The 15,163-nt window shown below is 37.4% G+C and overlaps 1 protein-coding gene across 6 annotated transcripts in view; it reads right to left on the reverse strand.

Moving 5' to 3' along the window:
• Positions 1 to 3,139: 3,139 nt before the first annotated feature.
• Klkb1 (kallikrein B1) overlaps positions 3,140 to 15,163 on the reverse strand; it is a 30,264-nt gene continuing 18,240 nt past the window's right edge. For 3 of the 6 annotated variants that reach the window (XM_015486091.2, XM_048791844.1, XM_015486094.2), the window contains 9 exons: positions 12,966 to 13,125; positions 11,932 to 12,041; positions 11,605 to 11,767; positions 11,407 to 11,519; positions 11,083 to 11,248; positions 8,265 to 8,440; positions 7,210 to 7,305; positions 5,258 to 5,397; positions 3,140 to 4,712 (listed from right to left, as the gene is read on the reverse strand). In XM_015486091.2, coding sequence (XP_015341577.1) covers positions 4,521 to 4,712; positions 5,258 to 5,397; positions 7,210 to 7,305; positions 8,265 to 8,440; positions 11,083 to 11,248; positions 11,407 to 11,519; positions 11,605 to 11,767; positions 11,932 to 12,041; positions 12,966 to 13,125 — 1,316 coding nt within the window. In that variant the 3' untranslated portion in view covers positions 3,140 to 4,520. Of the gene's footprint in view, positions 4,713 to 5,257; positions 5,398 to 7,209; positions 7,306 to 7,831; positions 7,908 to 8,264; positions 8,441 to 11,082; positions 11,249 to 11,406; positions 11,520 to 11,604; positions 11,768 to 11,931; positions 12,042 to 12,965; positions 13,126 to 15,163 lie in introns of all 6 variants that reach the window. The other 3 variants (XR_007343370.1, XM_048791843.1, XM_015486093.2) reach the window with 3 other exon arrangements.

Consider the following 15,163-nt stretch of genomic DNA (forward strand, 5'->3'; position numbering starts at 1 on the left):
CCAGGTAGCTACACTATAAACCAGCTACCTGTGGGTCCTGGGCCATGCTGTTTTATTTCTCTGGGACTCAGTCCTCATTAGACACTCACTGGCCCTTCTGTTGTGATGATCCAACAAAAAAGGTGGGGAGGGGCAATATGTCCTATTTAAATGCATTTTAGAGAAAGCTAATTTTATGGTTCAGAGAAAGTTCCCAATTTTCCATAGGAAAGCTAAAAAAATCTTGAGATTTTACAAATGGAATCATAATTTTCAAAAATGTTCTGGAGACCAGGTCAGAAATGAACATATGAGTTTGTCCCCATTAGAGATCATGCAGAAGCGATGTGTACCAAAGGGAACACTGGACTTTGTACAGGGACTGTGAGTGTGATCTGGTGAACCTAGACAATGTCACCAGTTGACTCTAAGCATTTCAATATTTGAGGACACAGAGAGGCAATCTGATTTCCCGTATATCATAGCAATGCTGCCCTGGACTTTCTGAATAGTTTCTGAAGGTTGACAGTTGACAATGTCACCAGTTGACTCTAAGCATTTCAATATTTGAGGGCATAGAGAGGCAATCTCATTTCCCGTATATCATAGCAATGCTGTCCTAGACTTTCTGAATAGTTTCTGCAGGTCAGGCTACCCAAGCCCTCGAGGCCAAAGACTAAGTGGAAAGATGGTCCAAGATGGGGAAATACTGCCCGACCCTTTTGCAAAGTCCTACAGAATGGGAAATATAGGGGCAAAAAACCCTTTCACAAAGTCCTACAGAATGGGAAATATAGGGGCAAAAAAGAACTTACTAGAAGACAATGAGAAAATAGGCAGCAAAGTAAAGGTATGTTTGAAACTTAGCTATAAATTGATGGGAGCATTTTTGAAAGGAAGAGAAAAGACAGCCTTTGTTCCTTTGGACAGAAAGGTACAAGGGAGAGGCTGTTGAACTTAGGTCTTTAAAAGAAGTGCTCATGTCCTGTTTTTTTTTTTTTTGTATGCAAAGGCTGCTCCTCTGTTTTTATTTGATCTATTGCCAATGCATTGTAACCCATGTTGGCATAAAAAGTCCTTAGTTATTATCTTGAGTTTCCCACTTAAAATGAAGTACATTCCAGCTACACAAAAGGCTCATATAGATAAAGTCTGGCCTTTTATGAGACTCAAACAGAACGGCAAACTTATGCTAGGGAAGGTTATCATGGCCATGATATGTAAGATTATAGACCTTTCCTCCTATATGGTTTCTCCCATAAACCTCCATTTTTCCCCTAAAGTCCTATAAAAAGAAGATAATAATAATTCTCTAATCCTATTAAGATAATCAAAGATTTTAAATGTGAGAAATGCTTCACTGGAAAACCAGATTCTCCTAAATTTGATTTCGCTAGTTAATGAAATCTCTAAAGCCTTTGAAGTAGCATAAGAACTCTGAAATATTGTTCTCTATTCAAATCAAAGTATAATAAGATTCTTAACTGCATGAAATTTTTTAAAAATAGAACTTTCTCTCAAACTGACAGTAGGAATTCTAAAAATTCTTCTCAGCGAATGCATTGCAGCTTAAAATTCTGATAAACTACTTTTATTGTAAAGGTGATTATTTTTTTCTGTGAAATATTTTTAAGCCCAACCAAACTCAGAAATTACTAGGCAAAAATCACAAGAAAAAAATTCAAAATTTAGTCAAAAGAGATTTAAGTGTAAATCATAAGTTAGGAACATAGGTGAGAGATGTGCTGGGCATATGGTGACCTAAAATCCTGTCTCCTGGTGGAGTCCTCTTCTCACTCATAGCCACAACCCACTTCTTCTTGGAGTGCCTATACTCTCTCTCATCAAAACTCCCTTTGGAAAGGGCATGGCCTACCATGCCCTGCACTTCCATCTTGATTCTGTCCCTGAAATTCCTCCTTTTTATTATCAAGGTTTTTTTTAAATCGTTTTTAAAAATATTTTTTTAGTTGTCAATGGACCTTTATTTTATTTATTGTTGCATGCTGCTGGGAATCAAACCCAGTGCCTCACACATGCTAGGCAAGCACTCTGCCACTGAGCCACAACCCCAACCCTATTATCAAGTTTTGATACTCAACTTTGATCAGGGTTGCAACAATGCAGGAATTATTGATATTTGGTTCAGATTGTCCTTTGTTGTGGGGGCTGTCCTGGGTATTGCAGCATATCCATCAGCATCCCTGGCCTCTACCTGCTATAGTTGGTTACACCCCCTCCACCAGTTGTAACAACCAAAATGTCAATATTGTCAGATCATCCCTGGTTGAGAACAATGGTCTTGGATAATAATGATAATAACTGATGATGGTCATAAAATGGTTCTGCCCTCTTTTATCCTTCTTTTAGTATGAGATCACATGATATAGTCTTAGAAGGCATCATCTGGGGATATGAATGCTAAGCTTAGTCCTGGCTGTGTCCTTGACAGTGACCTTGAGCTAATCTTTTTACCTCTTTAAACCTCCATTGACTCAGCTTTATAATAAGAATGGATTTATTCATTAGCTATTTACCTTAGCACGTCCTCTCATATGTGGTAGAATGAGAGAAAGCCTCCTTTGAAGTTGCTCACAGTTTGGTGCAGAAGTTAGACATTAACGATAATTACAAGAAAAAGTTTCAAGTTTAATCAGAGACAGATGTTGGAGCCATTGGTTGGTTACCCTCCTGTGAGATGGTATGTGCAGCACTGTGTATTCCATGTGCATTTTGTTGGCACAGGGCAAGAGCAGTGCTAGTTTTCAGGGTTGACTCTGCCACCACCCTTTCTTGGATGGAACTACTAAAGACCCATGCCTCCTACACTTACTGTTCCTTGTGAGGGTGACATCATCCCAACCTCTGACTTCTTAGCCTCTTACATGCTTCTAGGTCCCATGAGGCTCTTAACTGTCTGAAGGGCTCCTCTGTTAACCATGAACATATGATGAAAGCCAAAGAGAACATCCCAGTACCAAGAGACTCCAATTGGAAACCTTAAAATGATCATTTATGACTTAGGAAAGTCCCACATTTCAAAATTCTCTGTTTTGCCCAAACAAGGCCATTCCTTGAGCAACCAAAGCCCAGGCATTTATCCTGTAGACACTCCAAAGTCCTATTTAAGCCCTTTGTAATTATCAATACACACAAAAAAAACAGAGATAAAAGATTTTATTGCAAACATTTTCTTCCCTTTTAAATATAAACAACTTCCACGCAGAACAAGACTAATACTTTATTGCAATCAAAAGTAAAAGTTGAAATTATAATACGTTTTAAAAATCAATTCATGCAATCTAGCCAGGTTTTACAAAAACCATTTTGCTTCTGGACTAAATTCTTGACCCTTCATTTTCCCATTGCATGGTCTGTGGATAACCTGGACCTCATGACTTTCTTTCAGCCTCTCCATCTTTAGCTCTTTCTACCAGTCAATGTGTCTTTGAGTATGAAAGGAAAAAGTCAATCACTTTTAGAAAACTTCACTTTTCTATTTTTCTACCTAGCTTACATAATCTTTTGTAAATGGTCAATTCTGTGTAAATGTTAACCCGCTTAACTGAAATGAATCAAGGTACCTCCAATCAATTGTGGGACTTGCCAACAAGTCTGGAATTTCCATTGCATAAGGATTTATATCATTCTTTCCAAAGTCACTTATGACTACTCATGACCATGATTTTACATGTCTGTATTCTATGATACATGATATATCTAACAATGCTTCTTGAATTACTATTGCAGAAACTAATATTCACTGATATCCACTGCCAGGGTTAATGTTCTTTGCAAAGCAGATTTCTTGGTTTCCAGGAGAGCTCTGCAGTGAGTCTATTGCAGGCTCTGCAACCAGGAAAATGCAGCCCTTCAATCCTCATCTGCATATCAACACTGGATATGTGTGGCAATGCTGGGGTCACAGAGATAGGGGCCTGAAATGAAACCATCTTTTTATTGTCAAAGGGAATGTTACACATATCTCCTTCATCCACTGGGCAGAACAAAACTTGAGCTTCCTAGCTCTTCACCCAAAGGACACAGGCAGCATTAGGTCCTAATGAGTTGGCAGGTGAGGCACGGACAAGTTATATCTCTGAGACATATTGAGTTCCAGGGGAAGCAGGAAGATCAGGATGATCCCAAGCACTGTGCTTCAATCCAGAGTCACTTGTTGTCAGTTGTGTTTCAAAACCAGAAGGAAACACTCTAATTGTGCTCTTTTGGTGTTCTATTTCACAACAAAATTGCAGAGTTCTTCAGTGATCTCCCATTAGGAGCTCCTGGTTACTGAATACTGAAAGCAAATCTCAGCAAGGCATTGTCCCCACAGCTGTTGTACCTCCTGTTTTTGTTGTTGTTTGTTTGTTTTATTTTTTATCCTTACCACAAGGACACAAGGTAGACACTCCTCTCCATGTTTTTCAGGTGAGGACTCCAAGGCTTAGAACTTGACTAGATCCCAGGATGTAAAACTAGAGTTACAACCCTGGGTTCTCCTTCAAACAACCCTGAGTTCTCTTCACTGTCCAGCCTCCTTATGCCGATGACTTCATCAAAGCACTTTTGTCGCTGTTCTGCGTTTTCTCTAAAATCCAGTCCACGTACTCAGCAACTTTGGTGTAGACGCCAGGTTGTTCCTTGAGGCCACAGCCTTCCCCCCAACTGGTGATGCCCACCAACTGCCACATTCCACCCTGTTTGCAGACTAAGGGACCACCGGAGTCTCCCTGTGTCACAGAGGGTAGAAAAATAAAATGGTAGAAGGTTTCGATGGAGGCGATTCAAATAAGTGTTGCCTTTAAAATTATGAAGTCCCACTTCACATAGCACATACAGCACACTCAGTTTCTGGAAGTTTCTCAGGCCCTCTTGTGTTCCTTGTTAGCTGTTGTGTGTAGTAAAAATCAGTGCAGGGTGGCATTTTCAACTTATTCCCTCATCCATTTTGAGATTTTCAACTACAATCTAGAAATTATCTACAACCTTATCCCAAAGTCAAAGAAATCTAATGTTCTTATGTTTTAGTATTATTATAGTATATACAGTTGTTCTCTTTAAGTTTAACATGCACATGTACAGATTGTGACATATATGTCAGAAATAATATCTTATGTACATTATATGTATATTTGATTTGTTAAAGGGTTATAAAATCATCAGATCATTTGTCTCTAAATTTTCAAAAACCTGTCATGAAATGTGCCATTGGAAAATAGTACCTTCAAATGAATTACCTCACATAAACTGGTATTTTCCCACCCCAATGCAATACCTTACAAGCATCTTTGCCCCCTTCTTTGTAGCCAGCACAGACCATCTGCTTGGTTATGACATAATCTCTATATCTTTTCTGGCATTCTTCATTTGTTACCAAAGGAATATTTGCCTTTTGTAGAATATTTTGGATTTTACCTACAAAGTAATCAATACATATAACTTCAGAGGAGGAAATGCAATAAATATGGAAATAAAATTAAAGTCTTAAAGCAAAGCAGGGTGGTGTATTTCTCATCAGGGCCATATTTTTGGATAAAGACAGTAAATGTCCAGAAGGTAGACAGAGACAGAGAACATGCAGAGAGCACCCTATATTGGCCTTCATTTCTACAACCCATAACCCAGGCTGAGCATGTTACCTGCCATCTTCTCAACAGAAGTCCCTCAGAAATTCTTTCATACATTTATTGCCTACAATACCAATCTGGGCATTCTTATATTTTAATATTTAAATATTCAAATTATAATACAAAAATACTTCATTTGTGAAATAAATCCCAAACCTCTGACAACAGAGGAGTATTTTGTACTTTGAATACAAACACATTTTCCATGAAGTACAATTTATTTATGAATAACTTGATTTCTACCCAAGTCCATTGGATATACATTGGAAGTTTTCTTTGTGTAGTTAACGTTACTTTCACTCTTCCTCTCTCAAGGTTCTAGTGAAAAAAATGTTAAAATTTTGAATTAGCTGAATTCAGGGCTGATTCAAGAAAGAGAGAGCAAGATTAGTCAGCTATCTTTTTTTTTTTGCAAAGAATGACACAAATACTTTTTCCTGTTGTGTTACTGGGGAACTTAATTTTTGGAAAGGAAGAATCTTGTGTTTCTAGAAAAGTTCGAGGGCAATCGAAATACTCCAAGTATCTATGAGCAGGGGATCTTCACCTAGAGTCTATAAAAGAATCACATGGTGCATAAACTCAGAAAAAAATATACATCTTTATATTTTCTAATCTCCAAGTCTAACATGCCCTCCAATTATAAATGTAGACCACAAACACAGTAGTATCAGCAGCACCATTAACTTGGTCACCAACAGGGATTACAGATGTTTAGGTGTTTCAGGAAGATAACTGAAAATATATGTGTTCCTCACTATTGCACAATTATGGCTGATATTAAAACAGCTTTTATTTAATACACCAATTAAAAAGCACATATATCACTATCACATCTTTTGATGTATTTTGATAATTGTATTGCAATATAATTGGCTTTCTTTCTAGTTGTATGTGACTTATTATGTAAACATGACTAGTGAGGCAGCTCATAGGCATCACCAGATTGCAGGAAGGATGCATGGAAAAAAATACTAAGAATTGGTTATAAAGAAAGGCTGTCATTTTGGCTTTTGCTACTGGCCAAAATATCAAGGGAGAACATAATAGGAGAGTCAGGAACACTGTTGATACTGAGAATGAGTTGCACTTCAGTGGGCTTATTGACCTTATAGGGGCCCTGCTCTTTGTGCAGTCAAGCAAATCATCTTTATTATGAAATAAGATGCTTAAAAGTTTAGCTTATAAAGTTTTTCAGGACGCAGCAAAAGTATCTTCTCAAGAATCACTGAACAGCTGGGCATAATGGTGCATGTCTGTAATCCCAGCAGCTTAGGAGGCTGAGACAGGAGGATTGCGAGTTCAAAGCCAGCCTCAGCAACTTAGCAAGGCCCTAAGTAACTCAGTGAGACCCTGTCACTAAACGTAATGTTAAAAAGGAATGGGGATGTGGCTCAGTGGTTAAGTGCCCCTGGGTTCAATTTCCAGTATCCTGCCCCCCACCAAAAAAAAAAAAAATCACTGAACAAACATCTGGTAATAAATAGAGTAGAAAGATCATAAGTTTGGACAAGATTTTTAGACAGAAACTGACTAATTTGATCTACTTATGTGTTATAAGACTGGCTTCAGGAGCAAACTTTAGAATGCCAGGCTGTACCTTTTTCTTTATCGAAGCCCCATCCAGTTACCCAACAGTTGGTATAAATTGTATTTGCATCATTTTTGGAAGGTAGGCATACTGGTTTTTGGAATTCTGAAACAAATTTTAAAACCAGAGTTGAGTTAAATAAAGCTATAGATATTGACTTTAAAAATACATCCTTATATTTTCCTATATTTTCTTACCACGGAAGAATATGGAGAATGACCCTCCTGCTTTCTGCACAACTTCTCAGATCCATGATTTAAGAAAATTTCTCACCATCAGCATAATTTTTCCATGTCATTTTGACATTAAAATTTCCCAGAACAAATGAAAAACTCAACAGTGCAAATTTACCATAAAAAGCATTTAGCAGTTCTTGTGTCTTATTCAGTGTATGCTTGACTAGTTAACAGTGGTGTCTACAAAGTGTCTACACTGTTTCAGGAAGTGTTTTACCACATTTCATTACTTAATTATTATAATAAACCATTGAGGAAATCATCGTCCTAATTTTATAGACGAGGAAATTTGAGGTACAAGGAGGCTCAGCAAGTTGCTGGAGGTCACATAGTTGTGAATGGACATTAACAATGAGTTGTGTTAGCAGGCATTCAGCTCCTGTGGAGCACAGTACCTCCAAAGCCAACGGTGATGGTCTGGTCTTCCCAGAGCTGCCTTCTGCATCATTCTGGTCTCTACCCAAGTGATTCCTGGAAATTAACATCTGGTTCCACTTATCCTCCTATATCCCTAATATTCCTAAGCCTTAGCAATGGTACTTCTGCTACTCTTCTGTTCCCAGATGGCAGTATGCTCAATCCTCATAAGCAGTATCTGCAATTGCATCCCTCCATGAAAAAAATAATTAACATTTCTTGTCCCCTTAAGTAGAAAGATATATTAGGTCAAGCCATAGGATCTTCCCTACCTTCACAACCACTCTCCTTCCCCACAACTCCACCAACTAGAGAATAGTCTCTCCAGATCTGTCCCCTCACTAGAAATGCTGTGAAACTTTAAACCAATACAATACAGTCATGTAGTTTTCCCTTAAATATGCTGCATACCAGTATAATTCAAGGGCGCCTGAAGTTTTATTAAGGCAATGTCATGACCAGCTTCTGAGATTTTATATTTCTGGTGAATAATAATCTCTTTTATTCGTGAGAAATAAGTTTCTTTTGTAATGTTGGACAGTTTCACAAAGCCACTGTAAATGTGCCAAGCATCCGGTAAGGAAATCCTAGGAGAGAAAAACAAATTCTTTGTTGGAATGGGAGAAACTCACAAATGATATTGCTCCTTTCCCCTCTTACTTTCTCTTTCAAAATAAATAAATAAACGAATGAATAGAGGACAGGGAATCCTTTTTTTTTTTTTTTTTGGATTTATTTCCTGATCCCTCCTCTAGCAATTTGTCACCAACAGCAGCAGTAGTAGATCTCTTAAGGTTTAGTTTAGAATATTGAAAATGCACATTTATGTTTTTACAACATGTTTACTGCAAGTAAAAGTAGAAGAATATTGTTTTCCCATTCTGAGAAGCTGTGGGGAAATCAAGCTTAGTTCACCAAACCTGAAAGCAATTGTTTTCATTAGATTCAAAACTATCAAAGAGTCAGATTGATTGAAAATAGGCCACATTAGGGGGACTTCTTATTTAAAATCTATACTTTTACAAAGTATGAACATTTAAATCGGCTGCTCAAAAGATGAATGAATATCAAAGAAAGCCAAATTTATAGTTCTATTTTGTGCAAAGATCTGAAAAATTTTACCATCATGAAGTGTGCGCAAGAAATGCTCACACAAAATACTAAAAGAAACACTGGAGCTGTCAGGTGCAATTTGTTTTTTCAATTAAATCACAAAGTTCCCATGTTTATTGTCCCCTTAAAACTCACAACACTAAGTCTTCAAGAATGGAAATTTCTTCATCCCAAATTTCAGTGCATTCAACAAAAAGGAGAATACAGTTTCCTGTCTTGGAGCTTTTTCTTTTGAGCCAACCATCTACCCTTAGCAAGGCCAAGTGCTGCAGAGAGCTAACTGAAGCTCACCCTGTGCAGAAGCCTTGTGCTACCCAGCTGTTCGTTGACTGATTTGTTTTCATGGCAGTATGCTCAATCCTCATAAGCAGCAATCTGGACCCTGCCTTTTTAGCCAGGAGAAGGGGTGAATTTTACTAAAATAAAAATACTTTTTTTCTTTTTGAGAGTGATTTAGCATCTTTTAGGATCTTTTTTGCTCATCATAGGCTTTTTCCATTTTTATTCCTCTCATTGAATGCAGCTGGTACAGCTTATATTTTCTGAGTAATTTTTATGTTCCAGGTACAGTGCTAAACATTTAAGCGTATCACTTAATCCTTCCAATAACATTACAAATTAGCTATTGTTATTATTCATATTCTAAATAAAATAAAACTCATAAAGATTTACAAATTGCCCATGGTCATGGTGATAATAAATGACAGATCTCAAATCCTTTTCTAAGACAGTCTAAAGTTTTTAGAACTTTAAAACTCTGTCATATTGTATTGTTGGCTTGATAAAATAGAAATATTGTATTAAATTATATACATTGAAATATGTATTCATAAACTCTCAGAATTTTGCTCTACTTATTACTACTTGATATCTTTGTGAATCAAAGAGTAAAAAGTGAAATTTCTATTGGCCTAAAAAAAAAATCTTTGAAGAAAACATTTAGGGTGTGGTGGGTGGAGGAGGCAGCAATTGGAATATTTTTTAAGCTTCTCTTTAAGTAGGAGTGATTATTCACCCAGGGGCATAAATCCTGAAAAATAGGTCACCCTCTGTTCTGATGGATCAGCCTGGTCAGGACCCTATAAAATTGCTACATATTTTCAATGTCATTCCTGCTTTAAAATGTCTTTGACATCCCTAATCATGAGGAAGATACAAATTAAATCGATAATGAGATATTATCTCATTCTAATAAGAATGGTTACTATTGAAAAGATAAAAGATATTAAGTGCTGGCAAAGACATGTCAGAAAGGGAAACCTTGCACACTATTGGTGAGAGTGTAAGTTAATACAGTCACTATGGAAGACAGGATGAAGGTAAATTAAATTAAATTAAATTAAATTAAATTAAAAGTAGAACCATTTTATGATCCACCAATCCCACTACTGGGTATTCATCCAAAGGAAATGAAATTAATATTAATATTAATAAGAACACCCATGTTCACTGAAGCACTATTCACAATAGCCAAGACATGAAAGCAATCGAGGTGTCCACCAGCAGATGAATGTGGTACATACACACAACAGAATTCTATTCAGCCATTAAAAGGGATGGTGTCCTGTCAACTGTGACAACATGTTGGAACCTGGAGATTATCGTATTAAGTGAAGTAAGGTAGGCACAGAAAGGCAGATATGCATAATCTCACTCCCATGAGGAACTTTTATATGTCGATTTCATGGAGGTTGAGAGTGATGGTGATTACCAAGGGCTGGGAAGAGTAGTCCTGATCAGCAGGAACTAAGTGACATACAGGAGGATGATATTCTTGAATACTGTGGCACAATAGGGCCACTATCAAATGATAATATACTGTATATTTCAAAAGATTAGAAGAAAGGTTTTCGAACATTTTCTTTTAAACAATAAATAAATGAGATCAAAAGGTTTATCTGATTTAAAAATCACACAGTGCATACATTCATTGAAACATAACGTGGTACATCATAAATAGATATACTTTCATATTTATCAGTTAAAAGGTTTAAATAAAATTTTTTAACAATAGAAGACAGAATAAATCTCCATTAATAAAGTCACATGATGACAGAAAAAATAACTGCACATTTTTCAAAATGAACAGGCAAGATAAGACATATGCAAGACTTACCCATCAAAGCAATGGGCAGCAGTCAGGATCCATTGGTTTCCAATGATTGATCCTCCACACAGGTGGCTTAGGCTCGTCAGCTTCACCTGTAGGCTGACCTGCCAGGGCCACTCTCCCAAAGAAGAATTCGTTCCTCCCACAATGCGTGGGTTTGTTTTTGTGCAGACTGAAAAGTTTTGAAGCTACTGTTTAGAATTAGACATGAATGAGTCCCCATCTACCAAGGAAAATGAGATGTGTAATTCTGTTACAGAAGAAAAATCAAGCTATCAAAATAACGGGGGCATCCCTTTACAGTTCTATGACAAAGTGACCCGTACTCACTAGAGCTGTCTCCTGTTTCACACAATCTCAAAGAATAACCAGAGCTCCCTTGGATCCCATGTGTAATCCTGGTTGGGGAACCATCTGAAGATAATCGCATAGAACATTTACACCTGCATCAAATGAACAGTGTAAAATTAAAGCCTCACAGAAAAGGATGAATTTATCCTGCCAATCAGGAAATAAATGTTCCCTTACTTCTCTTCCTTACAGTCTTCTGGGAGTGAAGAGTAAGTAAAAAACTGGCAGCGAACTGTCTCTGTACACATCTTTTGGCAAGCAATTGCTCCTTGCACAAAGGTCATGTTCAGTTCTTCCCCTCTAAAGTCAACTCCAGAGTAAATTTTGCTGTGGCATGGTTCTGGGCCAAGAATAAACATAAAAGGTAAAAAGGAAAAAAAAAAATCACAAAAGCAACAAACCACAGGCACAAGTTTCTGGTGCCTCAAGGACTGTTTCATCATTGTTACATTTTAGAAACTCATATGATTTGTCACATGTACTATGATCAGTGAATCCCATTACCAGGCAGAGTTCTTTTGCAGGACAAAAGGCTATGTCCAGATATAGTGTTTTCCTGAAGAGTAACGCAAGTTGGTGTCCCACTTACAGAAGTTTTTAGGAAACAAACATTTCTATTTAAAGAAAAATGGGAGAGAGAAAGAAAGATGCATTAATCCATTAAGTCTCCAAGTTCTCGATTCTGGAATATTCCAATGAAATTAACTCAGGTGCATTAAAATAGGTTGAAAATCATAATCCAGATATGTATTATTATAGTAATTAATATTATCATAGTATCATTAAATCATCACTATATTGTTACATGTTGCACACTTTATTTAAGCTTATATAGGACTTCCACATCTGGAGCCATGGCCCAAAATGGGTGAAAAGCATCAGGCAAGTGCAAAAGCAGCTCACATCAGAAAAACAGCTCTGCACATTTTATTCACTTGAGAAATTCTCTTCAAAGTAAGTCAGACCATGGGACTCTACTAAATTATAGAGATTAAATGTAAATCAAGCCACCTTTCCCTGTGGTGAAAATTAATAGGCACAGATACCCTAAAAAGAGCATAATTAAGTTCCACTTTCTACTTGGAAAAATAAAACCCCCCAAACATCAAAGAATTAATTACCCTTCTATTACCCTCATGTGTGTAAAGAAAAAACCGGGTTATGTAAGGGTATAGAGGTCAGTCCAGAACCTTGATCAGGATAAACAGGGCTCTAATTTCTAGGATGGAAAAGAATGAGAGGCCACAGGCTTCAAAGATACACAGCCAGCAAGGAGCTTTGACCTCCAGCTCGTACAAAACACCAAGACCCATCAGAAAGGCTCTGCTCATTTCTTTCCCACGCCAGACGTTTTGTTTTCAATGGTGCATTTGTGTCAGATAAGAGAAAATTCCACTAATCTCTCAATTCATCTGCCCCTGATAGGAAAGCACCTGCTTAAACTGTAGGCTCTAGTGCTTTGCAGGATATGAACAAAACTTTTTCAAAACTCAAAAAGTGACTTTAAGAACAGTGGGCCCGCTCTCCTTTGTACTCGCCTCTGTGATTCTTCATCCCATTCATTGGTGTGGAACGTGAAGAAGAAGCAGTTGGCATGGTAGGTGCAGATGGTCCGACACACTAGAGCATCTGGAGTGACAACTCTGGCAATATTCACATCTGTAAACGCAAGTTGCTGGAAAAGGTCCATTTTGCAACCTGAGAACTCGCAGAGGAAAGACACTCCTCAGCCAACCACAAAGGCTATGTTTTCTGGTCCTTTGTCATCACAACTAAGGACATTATGCAGATTTGTTGTTTGTTGTTGCACTAGACATCCTAAGTGGAAAACTGCCTCTCTCTTTTTTTTTAAATTTTTTTAGTTATGAATGGACACAATACCTTTATTTTATTTGTTTATTTTCATGTGGTGCCGGGCATTGAACCCATGCTAGGCACATGCTAGGCAAGTGCTCTACCACTGAGCCACAACCCTAGCCCCAAGAAAACTGTCTCTTAAAATATCCCCCAATTTAGCCAGTCCCTGTGGTGTGCATCTGTAATCCCAGCAACTTAGAAGGCTGAGGCAGGAGGGTTGTAAGTTCAAAGCCAGCCTCAGCAACTTCAAGGCACTAAGCAACTCAGTGAGACTCTGTCTCTAAATCAAATACAAAACAGGGCTAGGGATGTAGTTTAGTAGTTAAGTGACCCTTAATTCAATCCCCAATACCCTCCCCCCAAGATAAATCCCCAAATTTATTGTTTGGTACTTGGAAGAAGGTAAAAATTTTCTAACTCTGATAAGAAATAAATTTCTATGTCATAGAAATAAAATAACTTATGCTCCTAGTGTCCCAGCTCCATCTTCCATCAGAACAAAATGGTTAAATTACTCAGAATGTATTTTCTTTATATTACCCTAATCCTGAGTCAGGCCTTAGGAACAGGAAGTTTAATAAGTTCTTGAATATGATGAAAAATATTTTAATAAGAAGACATTAATAAAATTCTAAGCAGCTATCCAAAATACCAACTACCCTTTGAAATTAGAACAGGAAAAATTCACTTTCATTTTCCTTACATTTTATTTTTCAATTCTATTTTTCTTCTGTTTATATTATTTAATTTATTTGATGACATAATTTTATCAAAATTATGGAAGCTTTAAGAATAATAATAGAAACTATGTGAAAGAAAAACAGTCACAATTTAAATGAACATATTTGGATTGAGACAGCACCTCCCTTAGTTCTTTCATATGTTCACTCTCGAAAATTAGACCTCAACTAATTAAATTAAAGAAAACAAACAAACAAATATGCACAGACCCTTGAGCTGAAATAAATGGGTCATTGATACCAGACTACAATGGCATCCTCACAAGAACAGCACAACAGGTTGTTCTACACCTTTATGTAGACATTCATAGTGAGAAGGATCTCACTATTTCATGACAAGAACCACTTATTTTCTGGACCACTGCAAATGTTAGGGTTATTCTTATTTTCTTAATTATGAGTCTATGAGACTAAGTAGATTAATTCTTTATTAGTGACAGTCTTTACAAAAGAAGGTCCCCCCCCAAAAAAAAAAATCCAGCAACCCAAAATTAAGATAGTCCTCTTAACCCATTTTTGAGATTAATACCTTTAACTTTTTATTTTAATCATTCAAAACTTTTCTGCTCCTTCTGGTTATTTTACCATCCCAGTTGCCCTCCTGATGTGTTCCAACTCTATTGCTGCACTCCAAGTGTGAATTACAGAATTGAACATGATCAGGGTCCACTTCATGCTCTGAATATCACCCTTGATGCTCTGCCTCTGTCACTTGGTTTAAAACTGATCTATTGGGTTTTTACCCCCTTCCTCTTCTCTCTCCCCTCCTTTCTAACCATGAAGAAGCAGGATTAACCTTCTTCCTATCCTAAGCCAAGTTTTCTGTCCTTTGGATCATGGACCATAGGAATAAAGGAATCCAGACTTTGGGGTTGCCACCAGCAGGACAGAAATGGCTATCTCTTGAGGATACCAATAAACTATGACTCCCAGCAGGGCACAACTGAGTGCAGCCTTTGTATCCCCTCTTGAAAAGCCCACTGTTCCCTCCAAGGGTTAGAATCTCAGCCTCTGGGAAAGGAGTCCCCTTTTTATTCCTTTGCTGGCACAGCAATAAAACTTTTTCCTCCTCCTCCTCCTCCTCCTCCTCCTCCTCCTCCTTCTTCTTCTTCTTCTTCTTCTTCTTCTTCTTCTTCTTC

The sequence above is a fragment of the Marmota marmota genome, unplaced genomic scaffold (assembly GCF_001458135.2).
Source record: "Marmota marmota marmota unplaced genomic scaffold, marMar, whole genome shotgun sequence".
Taxonomy (NCBI): Eukaryota; Metazoa; Chordata; class Mammalia; order Rodentia; family Sciuridae; genus Marmota; species Marmota marmota.